Source organism: Archocentrus centrarchus, chromosome 20 (genome assembly GCF_007364275.1).
Source record: "Archocentrus centrarchus isolate MPI-CPG fArcCen1 chromosome 20, fArcCen1, whole genome shotgun sequence".
Lineage (NCBI taxonomy): Eukaryota > Metazoa > Chordata > Actinopteri > Cichliformes > Cichlidae > Archocentrus > Archocentrus centrarchus.
Window position 1 is genome coordinate 27,041,960 of NC_044365.1, and position 18,633 is coordinate 27,060,592.

Here is an 18,633-nt window from a genome sequence, read left to right on the forward strand (position 1 = left end):
AGTGTACAAACTGCTGAAAATCTTAATGCTGCGTCAGGGCCTGCAAAACTTCAGGTGCCCAGGGTGCCTTTGCTGACCCATGTCTACTACTAAAAGCTGCTGCAACTGGCATCAGAACTGGACCATGGAGCAATTGGGGAAGGTGGCCTAGTTCGAAATTATGTTTGTTGTAGCTTCTGTGGAAGGCTGGCTACATGTGCTGAGGGAGAAAGAAACAGCAGAAATAAACTACTCAAAGAAGGCAAACCGGCAAAAGTATTGTAATACTCTGGGAATGTTCTAGCTGGAAACCTTAGATCCTCACATTTATATGCATTTTACTATGAAATATGGCGGCATGACGGCTCTATGTAGATAGCAGACTGTTAGCTAAAGTACCTGCTAGCATTTCCTTGCTCAGCCGTGAGAATTTATCCAGTATTCAACATTTGTTCCTCATGACCTTTCTCCCAGGTCGTTTGACCCCACAGTCTGAGAAACACTGCCTTACACATGCACACCTTCATTGCAACAGTATTCCACGATGGCAGTGACCTCCTTCAGCAGGATAATGCTTGTGCCACATCATAAAAAAATCCTCAGGAATGATTTGAGGAAGAAGGTGGTGAGTTCAAAGTTTTCACTTGGCCTAAAAATTTCACAGATCTCTATCACACTGAGCATCTGTGGAACGGGCTGGAACGACGAAGGCAACTACTACCTAACAACTTAAACATTTTACTTTAAACATCTTGGTGCCTGACACTAAAGCACTCTCTCAGAGGTCCTGTGGGTACCATGTCTCAACAGGGAACATGGAGGAGCACCACAATGTCAGACAGGCGGTGTTACTGGTGTGGCTGACAGGTGTATATACACCACACAATAACAAGTGAATTTTTACTTCAGAGACACGAGCTAATGTTAGGAAAACAGACCTGTACATGTAAAGATAGTGAAGCAGTGAGTGTGGGGTCAGACATAGGTCATGCCTTCACTGGTCACATAAACTTGGGCACAAATGGCAGCAGATCTTCTTTGGCAGGTGTGAGACAGCTGAAATGTGACAGAACCAGATGCTTTGGTCACCGTTGGACTATTGAGCAAGCATTTGAAGAATGAAGATAAAAGGTCTTCAGCAGATTGACAAAGAACGGCAAAAGTGGCTTCTTTAAATTAAAGAGCAGTGTCATTTTCACTGATTAACAGCAATGATTATCATTGTCTGGGGAAGCAACCGGTAATTATCTCGTCAATCGCTAAGAGTCGATCTGATCGGCAGTACAAGTCTGAACTACCCCTGTTTTCAGCCATACTCATAACTCCTTCAGAGCTCTGCTCTGATTTCTCATTTAGCTCTGCGTCAGCCATCAATAATTCAGCCCTCGACAATCATGAGGAGGAGAGAGGCAGAGGAAGGGAAGGAGCGTCAGCGAGAAAATAGTGGGTGAGGTTAGTGGAGAGGAGGATGAGTGGACTCAAACTAGTACAGTCAGCTCTCACACATGGCCAAGCAGCAAGTCACCAGTAAGGAACAGAAGCCCACTCAAACACGTAAAGGCTCTAATGAAGTCTTGGCTTAGTGTATGTCTAACAAAATGCTCTTGTTCTAGTTAATGAGATCTGTTAAACTGGAATGTGTCACCACATTACGCAGTGCGTGTTTTAAAGTACTAAAGGTGAAACCTAGAATCCACTCATTTCATTTGCACTTGAAATGTAAGGCAGAATAAATCCTTTAATATTCAGTCTAAATGTCTAAACCTTGTATGTTAGCCACTTCCAGAAAATAAAACCCTTTGGCATTACACATTAAAACCTGCATTTCCCTCAATTTCTCATTCTCTTTATTGTTTCTTGTATGTTCTACAAACACACCACTCCCTCTCCCCTCTATCTCCATGGTAGCAGAGAGGACATGCAGGAGCATATGGCTCATCATTTTCACTCTGCCTGCCGAGGCTGGCCTCTCCTGGGGGTATCTACACCTCTCTCTCTCCTCTCCCGTTCTTTGTTCAGTTTAACAGCGGCTCTTACTGTATTATCCAACCAATCAGCTTTTCCTCTTGTTAACATTATGTACCTCAGCAGCCCAGGCACATACTGTACATACACAGCAAGCGTGCATAGCTGTGTGGCAGTCTGTGCCACTGTCTCGCTCTCTGAATGGAGAAAAAAAAAAAAACCCACCAAGAAAACAAAAATAATAAAAATAAAGACTGCGGTTACAAATTACCTTAAAAACTCAATCTCTGACTCGGGTTACTCTTTTGAAGATGGATATTTCAAATTGGACAATCAAAGCACGTTATCTGAACCACCTGAACCACCCCTACCACAGATTAAGTGCAGTTTGTATACCACTTTACCTTTTTTAAAATAAAAAGATGAACATGCATTTTGACAAAAAAACCAAAATGACCTTTGTTCAGCGTTACTGACATTTAAATGGCATGCAAGCAACCAGACTATGTGACTGGTCGAAGCAGAGGAAGCTAATGATACAGAGAGAAAAGAATGGAAGGGCATTTATGTAATTATATGTAATTCTTTGTAATTCTGTGGTTTAGCGGTGAAGTGTATGTGAAAGAATGACATTTGCAGACTTGCATATGTGTTTAGTAGAGCATGTCATGTACAGGTTTCCTGTATGAAAGCTTATGGGTCTCAGTGAACGCTGGTTTTCTTTCCTGCATTAGGGCATCAGCAGGTTGCTCTAAAAACTCTGCCTTGTTATAACATCAGCTGCACAGAAATTTTGAGTTTCACCAGCAACACTCTCCCTGTTTACTCCCTTTGACTCTTTTCTCTCTTTCAGCGCCAGGTCTGACCTGAGCACGGTGCCAAACCTGAGGATTCTGGCCAAAAGCAGCCAGGATCAAATGGCTGAAGAACCACAGGGGCTCCTTCCAAATGTCACAGTTGTTTGAAGCTAGCGGACAGATTCCCTCAGCTGCCAACACACAGGCAGCGAAAGGACCAGATGTGTTTATATACATTAATAAAAAACATACACAATGAATTCAGTGTATGCGACTAATTCTGAATGTAAATATGCCACAGATACTGTTTGCCTTCAGCACTGCCTGACTGTTTGTGTGTTTAGCTGTAACATCTTGCATGGACATGAGATCTGCTACCTAACCCAGATTAATGCAAAACAGAAGAGGCAAGTGGAGCAATAGAGGGCAGAAAACTTTTGCTTGTTGCAACAAGCTAAAGAGGTTACAAAGTTAGTTTTGGGGCAGCTCTGGTCCTTTTAGCGTCTCAAAGAAGAAAAAGATGCAATAAACAAGACTGAGTAAATTCTGTTAAACTCACCTGCTCGACACGGTCGTATTCTGCATCTGGTTTCTCTGCCTTTACCTGGGGGTGTTTGCCCCCTTCAACCTTCACTTCCCCAGGCTCCAGCTTAGGGACCTTGTCCTTCATTCCAGTGTCATCCTTATCCAGTAGGTAGCGTAGCAGGGCATTGTCCTTCTTCTTGGGGCTCAGTGGCTCCTGCTTAGGAGTAATGTCTGCCCCAGAAGCAGCACAACCGGGACCCTGAGCTTGGTCTTGGCCCTGGCCTAGCTCTTTGCCTGTAGCCTCTGCGGTGAGCTTAGCAAGATCCACAGGGGACGTACTGTTCTGAAGCAGTTGGTGGAGGATTTTATGTTTTTCTTTAAGGGATGTGGCATGAGTGTTGCCACCCCGGACCCCTGTTCCAGCCTGGTCTTTGCCCTCACCTCCTGCACCAGGGGAAAGGGGCGTCTCCAGAGGTTCTGGCTTGGTGGTGAGCAGTTGCAGTAACTTGGTGTGGCTCTTGTCATGTGCACGGTTGTGAACATCATGGACCTCAAGGGGCCCATCCCTCTCCTCCTTGGGCTCAGCTAAATTGTTCTCTGTTTGGGTGTGGGTGTGCCCCTGGCTCACCTCTGAAAGAGGTCCAAACGAGTCTCCTGAACCACCAGTAGCATTGGTAGGTCCTCCAAGTTTTGACATCAGATGAGCGCTTACCCCTGAGCCTGGTGTGACCCCAGCTGGGGAGCCCATTTTCCGGTCTGGAGACCCTAGTGTATGTGCATGAGGGGGTCCATGCCCGTGTCCTACACCATGGCACTCACTAAGGGCCTGCAGAGCTGACAGTGAACTGCTAGTGTAGCTGTTAGCATGAGTGCTAGTTGTGCTACTTCCTGCACCTCCAGGCCCTCCACCGCACATCCCCACTGGTGAGGGCGAATGCAACCCTCCTGCTACACGAGGGCTGCCTGCACCCCCAGGACTCCCTCGGTGCCTGGGTGATAGCATAGAGTTCTGTTGAGGTGGATGGGGCCCCCCGGCCGGGCTTGGGCTGGCACGAGAGGGGCTATTCATCCTCCAGTTGGGGCCCTGCTGTGGTGGTTGCATGCTCCCATTGTGGTTGTGTGGCTGAGGACAGCCAAATCGGTAGCCCTGCATATGGCCCCCCATGGCAGCTGGTTCTCTGGGACCAGCAGGGCCCGGAGGGGAGAAAGGCGTGCTGTTGCTGCTGATGGTAGTGTCCTGGCCCTGAGGCCCTGAACCTGGCAAACTGCCTGGGGTTGGAGGAGTCATGGAGGGAGTGGAGGAGTTCATTGGTTTGGGAGCCATCCCTGTGGCCTGATTGCCAGGACCCATGTCCTGACCCATTCCACATACTGTCTGCTCCCTGGAAGTTAAAAAACACACATACATTACAGCTGATTGAAACTTTTCACTACCAAAAGTTTTACACGGAATTTGAGAGAAATGGCTCTTTAACATGACAAAGAAAGGAATATTTCTGCACTTCTTTAAATATCCTTTTACTCTTCTGGGTAATTACACAAAATTTATGTTTAGATACAACAATTAATGCCAGGGCCAGGATCACCAATATTAATACCAATAGTGTGCATATAAAAAAGAATTTTTACTTCACATATTTACTCTACTTACACATCTTTTTAATATTCTTAAAATCATATGCATCTTCAATGAGAATATTAATGGTGTAAATGGTAAATAAACTGAACTATATTGCAAGAAAAATTTTCACTTGGATGCCAAGGATGAGATCTGACATGATAAATCTCTTTTGTTTGCTATCAATGATACTGACTGTATGAACGCAACTACATGCATTCTTTTGGATGAGCACATCTGTCTGACTTTGACCAAGACCATTAGGAAGCACCTATTTAAATATTATCCCATCATCACAATTTACATGAAGCCAACAGGCTGTGCTGCAGGGAACTCACAGGCCAAAACATGCAAGCGAGTTCATGCCTCAGGTGTCTCTCTCTCTGACACATGTGTAGCAGGTAGGACATACCTCTGTAGGATGTGCAGGGACATGTAGAGCTGCGGTTCGTTCGTGGCAGGCGAGCGCACCAGTTTGCTCTTGGTGTGGGCTGAGACGATGGTGCCATCAGAGAGGGAGAACCGGTAGATCGGGCTGAAAGCTTGGCCGTGACGGAGCACTATGGACACATATTAATAGATTTTATTAATAGATGCTGGCAAAATAACACATCCCAAAAACACAAGCCTATGATTTTACCATTAGCTTTTGTTCTTATGATGTGCCTCCTGTTTAAATAACCATTTCATGCTAATGCAGCCGTTTACCACAAGAATCAAAAAGATCACATATTTAAGAATATCTTGAATATCCAGAGCCAAACAGGACTGTCCCCGTACTTAATGGAATTACCTTCCTGCTGGTGTCTTTTTGCAAAAGACATCTCTCCGTCATTCTGTAGGTGGAACCTTTGGATGCAGCGCCTCACCAGATCTTCCCAGCCAGGCTTCATGGATGCTCGTAGGAGACTGGTATCTAGGGATGTTATCTTACCTAAGCATATAGTACCGGATTAAAGAGGTCTTAGTCATAAGTGAAAGCAGAGACTTTTGTTGACATACACAAATTTAGAGATTTAATATCTATATTGTTGACTTGGCCAGCAGCTCGGTGGTTTAATACTATTTGAAGAGATAAGTAATAAATCTCCATTTACATTTTAATTACAGCTTAGCTAAAGCTAGAATTAGCTTCTGTGATAGTAAAGTGCACAGAAGGTCCTGGCTATATATGACTAGTCATGGAAATACAATTACAAGTGCTGTCAGTATAAATTAAAAAAGACCACCATTTAGACACTCATTACAGCAGGTAATGAGTTCAAGGCAGCTCAGTCTCAACTATCTTTAGAGCTCAACAAGTACTCTCATGCTGCGTGTGTAAACACACAGTCATAGCAGTGGAACAGTTGTCCCTCACTGGAATGCAACTTAAATGGAAGCAATGATGCATTTGAAGGGGTGACAAGTATGCCGCTGTTTGAATGACAGCCATAGGGACTGACTAAAGACTTGTCAAACTAACATCCATAATGGGAACTATTCACAGCGCTGCACCATGTCCAACAAGTTCTCGTAGGCATAAGGAGGCTGTAGAGGCAGTATTTTCAGTAAAATATGAGAGAAAAAATAATGCTGTCAATCTAGAATAAAACAAATCATGGTAATTATTTAAAATTGTGCAGTCCTAACAAACGGGTGAATAAATGGAGGCCTGCCTTAGATGCACAGCTCCTGGGGTCTGTGTGGGAAACCACAGTAAATTACTATACATAAGTGACAGTGTTTGTGTGGGTCTGTGCCACACAAGTGGTATGAGTACATCAAAGACCAGGTGAAACACAGACAACTGTCTGCGTCTACGTGCCGGTGTTCAGACAGGTACTTTACCTCCCAGAGTGCAGCCTGTGGTAGGATGCTGGTTCTGCTAAGTTGTTCAATCCTAAGGGCCTTTACCAAGGATATAATATTCTTTAAATCCCTAACTGTGGTGTGAAGTGATTTATAAGCTGTTGACATCAAATAAGGTATTGCTGGAACTTTGCCTTACTAGAAGCATTACACCACTCTTTTGATGGAAGGCAAAGAGTTATTAACATAGCTATCCAAAGAAAGATGCGATACTAAAATAGCAGCAGCACAGATCAAGAGCAAAGTTTTCTGTGATTAGCAGTTTGTAGTTCATTGCAGGCTGAATGCTTCATGTACCTTGTAGGTCCTGGCGCGTAGTGAAGCTCTCATGTGTGGGAAGCATGGGCCTTTCCTTTGTGGGCACCCTGCGAGCCACACAAATCAGGCACGACTGAAAGTCTATAATAAATAAAAACACGAGAGAATACAGACCAAGCAGAAGAAAGAAAATATGAAATGGAGAATACAACAAAAAGGACAGAAACAGAAGAGGTGAAGGGGGGGTGGGGGGTGGGATGGGGCGTAAATGATAGAGACAGAGGGAGGGAAAGAAAATGAAATGCATGTTATTCCCAGGCAGCATAATTAATACAGTTATTAATGAGCATGGGGATCAGGGCTCCGCTCCTTTCATGAGGAGGAGCAGCTATCGCTGGCAAGGGAAATGATGAAGTGTGACCTTTGAAGGTGTGTGTGTGTGTGTGTGTGTGTGTGTGTGTGTGTGTGTGTGTGTGTGTGTGTACGCGAACTTGAACGCATGTCTCTGGCTAGTCTCACCTACAGAACTATCTAACACTGACGACACCTCCCCTGGCTCAACATTAAAGACTGTGTGTGAAGAGCTGACTGACTGATGGCAAATACGACACTGCCAAGTCCAGGACTGGGGTGACCCCAAAAAGTCTGCCATCTAACTTTTCTGTGCCAGTAATACCCACACTCCCATACATGTTTCTTGTAAATAAAGGAATGCCAGTGCTAACACACACACACACACACACACACCCCTATTAAACAGTCTCTTGGGTGGTCTGACCCTTAAATCTGTGAACCTACATTAATTTCTTATTTTCCATCTCCTCCCTTACCCTGTTTCTGTCTATAGCTGGACAGATTCCTGCACTGGAAACCACTCATCTCGCCTTGCCACTTCAGTACACACAAACACTGGCACACCTCTGGCCTGAGTCCTACTTGGCCTATTTGCCAAAGTATGGCTGGCAAACAGCTGGTGCACAAAGCAAGCCAGAGAGTGGGGTGCGGGGGTAGGATGAGGAGGGGGGCGGGAAGGCTCCAAGTAGATTTGGAGTGAAATGTTTGCTTATTGTTTTAATTTACTGCCGAGTTAGAGATTGGCAGTGGGAGACTGAGCTAACTGAACTAAAAGGGATTCAAGCGGCTGTAGTATCATTGCTTTAAAAAGTCTTGAAAATTTTGGGCTAAAGGTCACTTTGTGATGGAAATTTACACACACTTCAGCATCTCATCTATCATCGTCTCAAGCCTTGAAAACCACTGGAATAGCACTGTGACCTCTCAGTGACTGAACTCTGAAAGCAGAGCAGAGACAACATACAATTTAAATCGCTTCCCTGGAAAGGCGAGCAGATGTTTATACCAGCGGCTAACACAAATGCCTCTTCTTTCTTTCTTTACAACCATATGCTCCCAAAAGTGTTGAGTGTGTTTGTATTCTGTTGTTGTGTTCAAGCTGTTTTGAAAGATACCAAATGACTGCTCTTCTGTTGCATTACACCGTTAAAGCGCATCGTTCCCTTGGAGTCACAAGCCCAGGTTTGGAAGGGATGTACATGAATTATAGACGAGCTTTAATGACAGCTGCCCAGCCTCCCGTCTCCCTTGTGTCACTTAACTTTTCATGGGTGTAAGTTGAGTGGCAGCAGCAATTCTCTTCATCATCTGGCTATACAAAGCCAGTTATAACACAGATTATGGTCAAAAATGAGTAGAAACTGATTATTTAAAACTATTTTGTCAGTCTGTAGCAGCCAGTGTTTCTTAAACCTAAGCACACATTTTGATTCTTTTTTCAAGGTTTCTGAAGTCACGAGCAATCAATACTGCATGCAGACATCTTTATACTACTTAAGCTTTAAAAAAGAAAAAAGTCCTGCTCACTTCCACTCAGAAGAGGGCAGAATTCAGTCTAATGTTATATAAGTAGAGATGCTTATGAAATTCTTGATTGTGTTGTGTGCTCCAAAGCAAAATGTCAATTTTAGGTGAATGAAGCAATCTTTTAGTCTTCTGTCAAGAGGTCTGATGTGCTGATATCTGTATGCAAAATTTCAAAAAGGGTAAAATTGTGCCACAAATGACTCAGACCTTTGTATTTCAGGCTATATTATTTTGCTTGCTCTTAGAGCATAATCAAACTCTTACACCAAATCAGAAAGATAACTGCAGTTGGTTTAGATTTAATCAAAGCAAACGTTATTCAAATTGCACCTACTAGGAAATTTCAACACAGAAAACTGGCCCAAGTTTGTGCCATAGGGCACTACTTTATTCTGTTTCTCTCCGTGCATACCGTCTCCTTCCTCCTTGATGGACTTGGGCTCCGAAACGGCAAAACACTGCATGGTCTCATATTTCTGCTGCTGCGCCTCGTGCTCGTGCGGCTCGTCCTGGCTCTCGCTGTGCGGATTGACCAGCATTCGGCAGTTGAAAGTGTGACTGTTCCTTCTTGGTCCCTCACTGGACCATGGGACACCATTCACTAAAGAGGAGAAAGAGCAGGCACAGGAGAATTTTTTTTTTTTTTTTTTTTTAAACAAATTGTACTGCAGCAAAAACTGAACAACAGAACAGGGAGAATGGGAACTGCAATGAGAGAGCCAAGAGAGGCTACCACACTGCAAGTGAAAGACATAATGAGAGCAAGACAGAGAGAATGAAGGCAGAAAAAAAGTGTAAAAAAGAGAGGGTTGTTGCTGGGTAGAGATCAGTCATAATGAACAGTTGGAACCCTGACTCCTGTGCCATCTATCCACAGCTATGCATCACAGCCAGGCTTCCATATGCATGCCCTGTAAAACATCATTGCCAATCTTTCTTCTTCTCTCCAACACTTACACAGGCGTGAGCAAACACACATGCACACACATGTGTAAGCAGCCATGCACACGCACACAAGGAAAGAAATGTATAGTCGTACACGCCACTCTGTTCACTCTAACAAACTCCCATCACACTCCATCTGGTTTGTGATCTCATTCAGTGCATTGATAATCTCCCAGTATCTGGGACACAGCCCACTGATCGTTTCTAGGGTGCTTCGCTCTGTGCTGCTCTCCCACCCAGATGGCTGGGTACTCAGACCTCAATCCGAAGCACCATGAGAGAAGGAGAGGAGAACTGAGAGCTCCTGATGAGCTGCAATGGCATAGATCAAAATCACCTCCTGTACAGAAGATAAGCAGAGGTAGGACATTAAATGGCCATGGCTAGGAAAGTAAATTCTATCTTACAAGACAGAATAAATCGAGTAAAGAGGATAAATGCAATGACTTTAATGTGTGGGCTAGGAAATGGGAAAGTGAGAACATGAAAATAGGAACTTGGTGAGGGTGTGTGGCAGAGAAAGAGAGAATGACACAAATAAGTGAAGAGAAGGAGAAGGAAGGACATGAAATGGAAATATAGGAAGCGCACGATGCTGCTGACAGGGGAGAGAAGCCAAAAAAAGGAAGTTAATTAGCTGAAAAGGGAGGGAGGAAGAGTGCGAGCAAATGTTTGGGCTGAGCATCAGCAAAAGGGAAAATGAAGAACCTATAGCTTTTTTGCACCATCCGAAAAGTCTCTATTAAAACAGTTGAACGAAATGCTTTCTGCTCATGAAAATGTTGACATTTTAATTAATCTGACATCACTATAACAACAGCCACCTACAACATACATGTTTGAAAAGGGAGAACAAGACAGGCGAGGGTGTTGAGAGGCAGTGGAAGCACAACACAAAAGGACACACATGCAGAGTCAGGGAAAAGTGAGGGACGTGGAATAAAAGGGATGCAATGAGACAGAAACTGACAGGAAGGGAAACAAACAAACAAACACACAAACAAAAAAAAAAAAAAAAGAACTAAACTGCAGGCAGGGCAAAAAAAAAAAAAAAAAAAAAAAAAAAAAAGAAATCTCAGAACTAACCAAGGGATTTAGGCAGCAGGTTCTTGATGAACTCAGCATGATCCCCAACATGCAGCACGCTGTAGACACTGGTGTTCATCAGCTCCTCCTGGTTGTAGCGCAAGTACTGGGTCACGTTCTCTGACACGAACACAATGTTACCCTCCATGTTCACCACAAAGAAGAAGCCATCCAGAGCCTGAAGGAGGAAGACAATTCAGAAGGTTGTTTTCAGATATTACACATATAAATTCCAGCAACAGATGCAGAGAAAGATCTAATTTCTTTTTTAATTTCTACTATTTGTTTGTCTGTTTCTAATGTCATTAATAATTTGCTAGTTATTATCTTTAGGGATGATCTATTTGGGCCTACTGTGCCTGTGATGTGATTAGTGTGCTTCAGCAAGAATGCTTATACAGTACAAAGATATTAGCACAAATCACGGCAAATTATACAGTATGCAGTACACTGACATCTCATTAACAAAAAGAAGAAATCTCTATGTGTCTGTCTGGTTATTCTCAGGAACATCATTTAATGCACTGTTATCTCTGTGATCTCACAGATAATGCCAGACTACTCTGCAATGGCACGGTTTATTTAAACAAAACAAAAAACTTGATTGTGACATCCAGCTTTGTTGATGCTAACATCCCCACGACAGCAGACACATGTACTAATCGTGCCTAAAGACACACGATTAGTACGCCATGTCCGGGGTACACGGATCACTCCCACAGACGCTCAGAATCAGTGTGGCTGATAAAAAATTAAAAAAAAAACAGGATAAAAGCATGCTCCTGCAGAGACCGGAGGATGTGAAGGAGGAGCAGCACTTAATTGAAAGAATACAGCCCCAGGTCAGCCATTACACACAAGGTGGTGTCAATTAGGCCATCAAATCACCGGGAGCCCTTAAAAGGGAATTCTGCCGCCTGTAAAGCTGTAAAAGCTGATGTCAAGATAAAACGCAAGAGACTCTTCTCAAGGTCTCACCTCTGCTTAAATAAGCATTACCCACACCACACAGACACTTATCACACACACACACAGCACAACATGAACTGTTCCAGTGGGTAGCAATACTTGTATGCATGAAGGATCTATGAGGTAAATGTTTATTTTGTGTTTTGTTAATTGTTTTTTGCATCCTTCTACTACTACAACCTAGTATGTGTGTCTCAAACTGCACTTCCTAACATATCTACAGTCAACCAACGTGCTAAAAGTTGGGGTACAGCAAATATCCCGGGTTACACACAATCAAGTTGAGAAGAAAGTTTATCTTTGCACGCCTTAAAGCAGCGTGATCTGAAAATAGACTTAAGGAGATCTCATCTATCACTGCATGAAGCCGAGCTTTTCCAAAATGCAACATGGTTGTGTAAGTCCAGCCTGTGTGAAGAAAGGCCATGAACTGGACAAGTAGGGCAAACAAAAACAGAGCAAACACATTCTAGTGCCAACGCCTGCCTTCCTCCAGACACTCTTGCATAATGCTCTTAGCCAATACCTTAATTTACAACACCCTCCCTAAATACTAAATATACACTCTAGAGACATTTCTAAAGCAACTATAAATGAATCAAGCCTAAATAAATACATTGTGAGTGATCTCATATAACCTATTGTCTTCATATAGGATTACATATTGCTTAACTTCCCAGTGGAATACGTAGCAGGTGAAATGTTGTAGGGTAGGAATCTGGGCAGGTCCCCTCTGTTCTCGTGATTATTTATATCTCTTCTTAGAAATTCTTGCTTAATATAGCTGTTTTCCTACAGTTCTGTCTTAAAACAATTCAAGCACGCCTCTAGTACTGTATGACAGTGATGCTTAGTACTTTGTTGGTAGAGGCCAAAATATGCATGAAACACACAACATCTGTACAGAGTGTACTACAAAGGATGCAAACTACATGCCCAATAAATCATGTGACAGAAGAAGACTGCTCCCAGAAGGTTAAAACACAGCGCGCTAATGTTTCTTCACACAGCCTTGTCCGTCTCTGAGTTGCATGATAGTGGGCAGCAGAAGGCCTTGAGGAGGGTCATGGGGCGCGTGGGTGCATTTCCTGCCGACAGCCATTCTCCCGCAGAGCACGCTGTGAATTAGCCTGGGCTGGCGGACGGGACATGGCTAGAGTGGAGCGGGTGTGAATGGCCGATCGCTGTGTTTTGGGGCTGCTGACAGATGGGAAAGACTTGCAGGCTGCACTGGTCTATATTTAGCTGCGAGTTAGTATGTCGATTCAGTGACGCTGGACCAGGAGAGCTATAAATATTCCATGACAGGACAGATCTAGAGGCGAATGAAGAGAAGATGGGGAGGGAGAGACAGCGAGGAAAGAGAACTGAACAAGTAAAAGAGAGAAAGAAAGAGAAAGGGAGGGAGGAAATGAGTGAGAGGACAGGCTCAATGGACTGATTCATTCGCCAGGCTGTTGCTTTCTTTCCTATTATATGTAAGCACTCCAGTGGCCCTTCGTGGTACAACGAGGCCATTGGCCTGCTCGGTGATTTACAGCCAATCAGGGGTGGATACAAGATGCTGGCAGCTTTAACTCCACAACACTCACACACAACCACGGCTGGCCCATTCGTAATTGTTCTCTGCAGATCGGACTCTTTATACAGCAATCATGATTTAAAGAGAAGAGTATATCCTGCGTGAGTGTTAGCACGAGTGCTGAGTGTGGGGTACTTCAGCTCGAGTGTGGTACCTCATAATATTTTCTTCACAAGAGACACCACGAGTATGGAAGAAAAGCCTCTGCACCCACCTCCAACATCATTGGTCCCAAGGCATCTTTGTCGATCACACTTTGACCTGTTGATGAGACATCAGCCTTCTGCACCTCCTCCTCATTTGCTGCTGCAGCCTTTTCTGTTAAATGCAATGTTAAAAAACATTTAAGAGAACATGCCAGAACCTTATTGTGTTACAATAGGTACTACTGTAATTATGGCAGTGGGGAAAAAAACAAACTGCACAATGGCACACACAGACATGGAAAAAGAGAAAAGGCTGAAATAAACAATTTTACCTTTTCCCTGAAACTGACCCACTTACTATAAAGAGGTCAGCTGTTGACAAGTCTTAACAGGTATCCATGCTGCCCTTTGTGAAAACATGTGGGCATGGCTGACACTGAAGCACAAAGCAGCAAAGAGTGTGAAAGGTTATTGTAAATAAGTGTGTCAGAACACACAGCTGCCTGGATAGATTACTCTTTGATACGCCAAACGCCAAAAACAACAAAAAAAGGCCAATATGGAAACAATGAAGCACTGATGGCGTCTAAGCAATCTTGTTCCAAATTGGGAAATGAATTGTTAACAAGTAGTAGTCAATACTCCTCCTGAATTCACATGCATCGATACAGGCGTTTATGGCTTATAATTTACCAAACTGGACTGGTAATAATTATGTTTTAATGATTAACTATAGAATATTTAAATCTTATGGCCAATTAAAAGTTAAGTATTTTTAATTGGCCCAAAAAAAATAAAATAAATAAATTTAAAAAATCTCTCACCTCTTTACAAAGAAGTGAAAATTAACAGTATCCTGTAAGCGCCTGTACCTGTGCTATAGTGCGATGCATTTGTCCATTTGAGTGGGTTAACCATGCAGAGAAGCCTTATGTCAGAGCGTAGGCTGCCCTACTTTTAGAGATGACGATGTGAGGCGGAATATCAGTGGGCTTTTTTTTTTTTCCGGGGGGGGGGGCATTCACTGTCGCACAATGCCAAGAAATGGGCTGACCATATGGTGAATAAATATTGTGTTGCTAATCAAACAAAATCATCTCATTCCTTTTTCTTTTAAGGGGGGGGGGGGGGGGGGGGGGGGGGGTGAAAGCAAAATGCAGGGTTCCCTGTGCTCTGTGGGCTGGTGCACCATCGTGCAGACACAAATCCATCTCTTTCAGCATTAATGATGTGTGCATCAGCAGGGCCTCTCCAGGCCCAGCGGGACCCAGTAGACCAGCACAGCTGCCCTGGGTGCAGACCCATCACTCAGTGTCAGTGCAGCCCTCCCTGCCTTTCTGTCTGTCTGGAGAGCTGTGGAACTGTGCCAGAGACGGAGAGAGGCATGACCAGTTCGGTAATAATTGCTACTTAACACACAACTGTGTTATAGGACATTTGCTGGATACTTTGCTTCCCTCATATTTCTAACAATTTACACACATTTTGTATTTTTGAAGTGTATAATGAATAAAAATATACTAAACAATGTACTAGGTGCAGCTGAGAAGCTATGCAAATCCCAGTCAACAGTTTTATTGTGTCTGTGTGCTATTGCCAACACAGACTGTTTAAAAAAAAAAAAAAAAAAAGCATTTAAACTCTTGGCTATGCCATTATTCTAAAGCTTTAAGCATATTACACCACATATTGTCTGTGAAGGTGCAACAAGCTGGAAAAAGGAGAAAAAAAAATACAAACAATTCCCAAATCAGGGTGAAAAATGTACTCAGACAGCATGAGAGGAACAAACAGGGATGAATTAACAGCTTTTTTCCCCCCAAAGGCCATCATCACCACATGGCACATCTCTGCAGGAAGACTATGACACCAATCAGAGTCATCAAGTCACATAAGTGTAATTGAACACATGTAGTAATGTCGCTATAAACGGCGTGTAAACGTTTAAAATGTGGACTTCAGCAAAAAAAAACCCCAAAAACAAATAATCCTGCGCCTCTGTTTCACATTAAACACATGACGCGCAATGAAAAGCAAACACTGGTGGAAGACATGATTACTTTGAGCATAAAGACATCTAAATAAGCTCACAGTATGCCTGCTTCAACTGTGCAAGATGAGATGTGGTAGCTCACTGTTTAAACTACAAAAGAAAAAAAACAAAAAATGGTTTCTCTTACGTGACCGCTGACGTATGGAGGACAAAGCTGAACAGGATAATTTAGCCCTTCCCTCAGGGGTTCCTTCTGTACTGAAGTGTTCTGCTACAGAGGCAGGCACGGGATGTTGCTATAGCCAAGTGTTATTTAAAAATAATAATAAATAAAAAATGCAGAGAGGGAGCGTCAGAGGTAGAAAGGGAGGGAGCACGGATAAGACATCACAAAAGGGAGGGAGAGTGACAGACACTAGCGAGAGCTTGAGTGGATTTTTGCATCACCATTACATAACACTTGGCTCTGTGAGTCACACAAACATGATGACCTATCAGCTGGTCTGATTCATGCACACCTCGAGTGGGCACTCATCTTCAACCAGCCACTCGGCTGTTTCTTTGAGTGCATAATGGTAAAGCTTAAGATTAGCAATTTCCTTCAAATTTAAGCCAGAGAAAAAAACGTTTTTTTTTTTTTTTTAAACCTGCAATACTGCTACCAATTACTAAAGAATACTACTATTACTACAATAAAAGAATAATAATAAAAAAAAAAAAACAGGGAAAGAAATGGCAGTGCATATAACCAAACACACTGATCGATTTGCCTGATTTCTGGCTCAGAGTGCTCATGGGAAGACTGCCAGCCCCCCCCAAAAAAAAACCTGCTTTGGCTCATCCACATTATATGATGGAGTGTGGAGAGAACATTAAATCAGCTGCGCTGCTCTTTAATAAGAACACCAGTTATTGTGTGTGGAACAGATCCCAAACCATAATATTTATGCCATCAGATCTGAGGTTTCTGTCAACATAAAATCACACGTGGAAGCCGTGTCGAACTTAGAAGCACAACTAAGAACAAAGCAACAAATGTGATTTGCAGCTGTGTCAAAGCCACTGACATGTTTTCACTAAGGTTAGCCATGGTATAAAACTGGGCTTTATGACGTAAAAGATGAAGGGAAAAACTACAGAACTTCATGGGAATAAAAAATAAAATAAAACTCAGTATTCCTTTCACTATTGCACTGTTAGGATCCTGACAGTTTCTTCAACAAACTATCAAAACCATTAAAGGCCGCCACATGTACCTTGCTCCTTTATTGCCTGATCTGTTTCACAGTTTCCTTCAGGATTGCACATTTGTCAGGTTGACATTGAAGTTGTCGATGTCGTTGAAGTTGGCAAAGATCAGCTCAGCAAGCTCTTCAATGTATTTGTTCTCGTGCTCGCGGTTTGCGCTTCTCGTTGCTCCGCTTGGGACTAGAGAGACAAAGACAACAGAGGGTGTGAGACGCCGCACTGAGGGCAGCAGTAACACAACAAGGGTGATACAGATGGATGGCAAAAGGTTCAAGCGAATGAAGTCTGGGGGAGCAAGTCCATCCAGGGTTCAGTGTCCACACACACACACACATCTGAACAGATTGAAGAAGCCCTCTCATTATGACAGTTGCCAAATGGCAATGCATCTACTGCAAACCTCGGCATCGAGGAGAGTTAATGCTAGCGTCATTTTTTCCTTTAAGGAGCTTCCCTGTGCTAACTGATATGGGGGTAAATGAAGTTAAATTTAGAGCTCAATTACATATAGGATTTTTCAGATCAATACTGACAACCGATACTTGATGAACTTTAAACTCAATATTCCGATATATCGGCAGATTTTTATTTTTTTTTTCTTTCAAACACAGGAAACTAACAAATTTCTCAAACACTTATTTCAGATAAATTTAAAAGGGTACATTTATTTTTTGTTTTACGTTCTGGCTCTGCCCAACTCTGCTCAGATCAGCAGAGTTGTTTCTGATGTTCCAACAAGTGTGCCACTAACAGGGAAGTTGCAGAGTGCCCGCTGCACAACACTCATAGTGCGATATGGCATTTATAATGGATCTGCGGGCAGTTATACATACGGATATTGGCAAATATCGGCCAATAATATCAGCTGTCGACAAATCAGTCCGGCTCCATTTATGTTAGAGTAGGCAAAGAAAGAAAAAAAAAAAAAAGTGGTGCAGGAGATTTTGGGCCAGACATTTTGGCAAAGTCGTACTCATATTGTGTGGACCAGCTAAAACTGGATCTGACCTTTATTTCATGATAACTACTTTGCCCCACATTACATTCAACTGTACACAGCAAAACCTAGCAGAAATCTCAAAATTATAACTCATAAAGGGGCCAAATACCTGGGTCCAAGAAGTTCAGCAGAACATTCTTTGCGTTTCCGTGACTCTGCCCTGGCAGGGTCAGATGAATTTTCGCCAACTCCGCTCATCCTCAATGCATATCAGCGTCTGGAAAATGAACATACAGAGAGGCAAAAGAGAGTTTTAGATTTGGAAGAAATGCTTCAGCTCTACAAGCTTCAGCAGCTATACTATGTGAAGAACACCAGTGCTGGCCTGTGTAGATGCCAGCATCGGAATCTGCATACAACACAACACACACACACACACACACACACACACACACACACACACACCACACACACACCAATGTGCTGGGGGCACAGGCAGATCCACTCCAGGAGAAATGAGTGAAAATGGAGCAGAGAAAGAGATTCAATCATTTCTCTCTGATGGTGCAGCTCTCCCTAGAGAGACTGAAATGAGAACACAGCACCTTGCCCACAGCACCAGACTGCACGCTCAACCATGTACCAAGAAAAACCCATTTGTTACACAAAACCAAAGCAAAGCCGGCGCGCATTAAGAGCATAGTGAATTTACAATGACAACACGTGTTCTTTGTTTAAATGCCTCTGAGAATGCTTCACTTGTATTGGTTTGTAAGAGTCGCTTAAAATTTAAATGCAGGCATCATATCTTGTCTGTTCTTTCTGAACTTATGGGACAGACTGTAAGATT

General features: G+C 43.1%; 1 protein-coding gene across 2 annotated transcripts in view; it reads right to left on the reverse strand.

Moving 5' to 3' along the window:
• The window catches only part of ncoa2 (nuclear receptor coactivator 2), a 29,246-nt gene extending 11,186 nt beyond the window's left edge, over nt 1-18,060 (reverse strand). For both annotated transcript variants that reach the window (XM_030757102.1, XM_030757101.1), the window contains exons 1-9: nt 17,953-18,060; nt 16,852-17,023; nt 13,671-13,774; nt 10,906-11,083; nt 9,287-9,475; nt 7,033-7,134; nt 5,678-5,818; nt 5,297-5,444; nt 3,301-4,648 (exon numbers count right to left, since the gene is read on the reverse strand). In XM_030757102.1, coding sequence (XP_030612962.1) covers nt 3,301-4,648; nt 5,297-5,444; nt 5,678-5,818; nt 7,033-7,134; nt 9,287-9,475; nt 10,906-11,083; nt 13,671-13,774; nt 16,852-16,903 — 2,262 coding nt within the window. In that variant the 5' untranslated portion in view covers nt 16,904-17,023; nt 17,953-18,060. The remainder of the gene's footprint in view (nt 1-3,300; nt 4,649-5,296; nt 5,445-5,677; nt 5,819-7,032; nt 7,135-9,286; nt 9,476-10,905; nt 11,084-13,670; nt 13,775-16,851; nt 17,024-17,952) is intronic.
• Nucleotides 18,061-18,633: the final 573 nt, after the last annotated feature.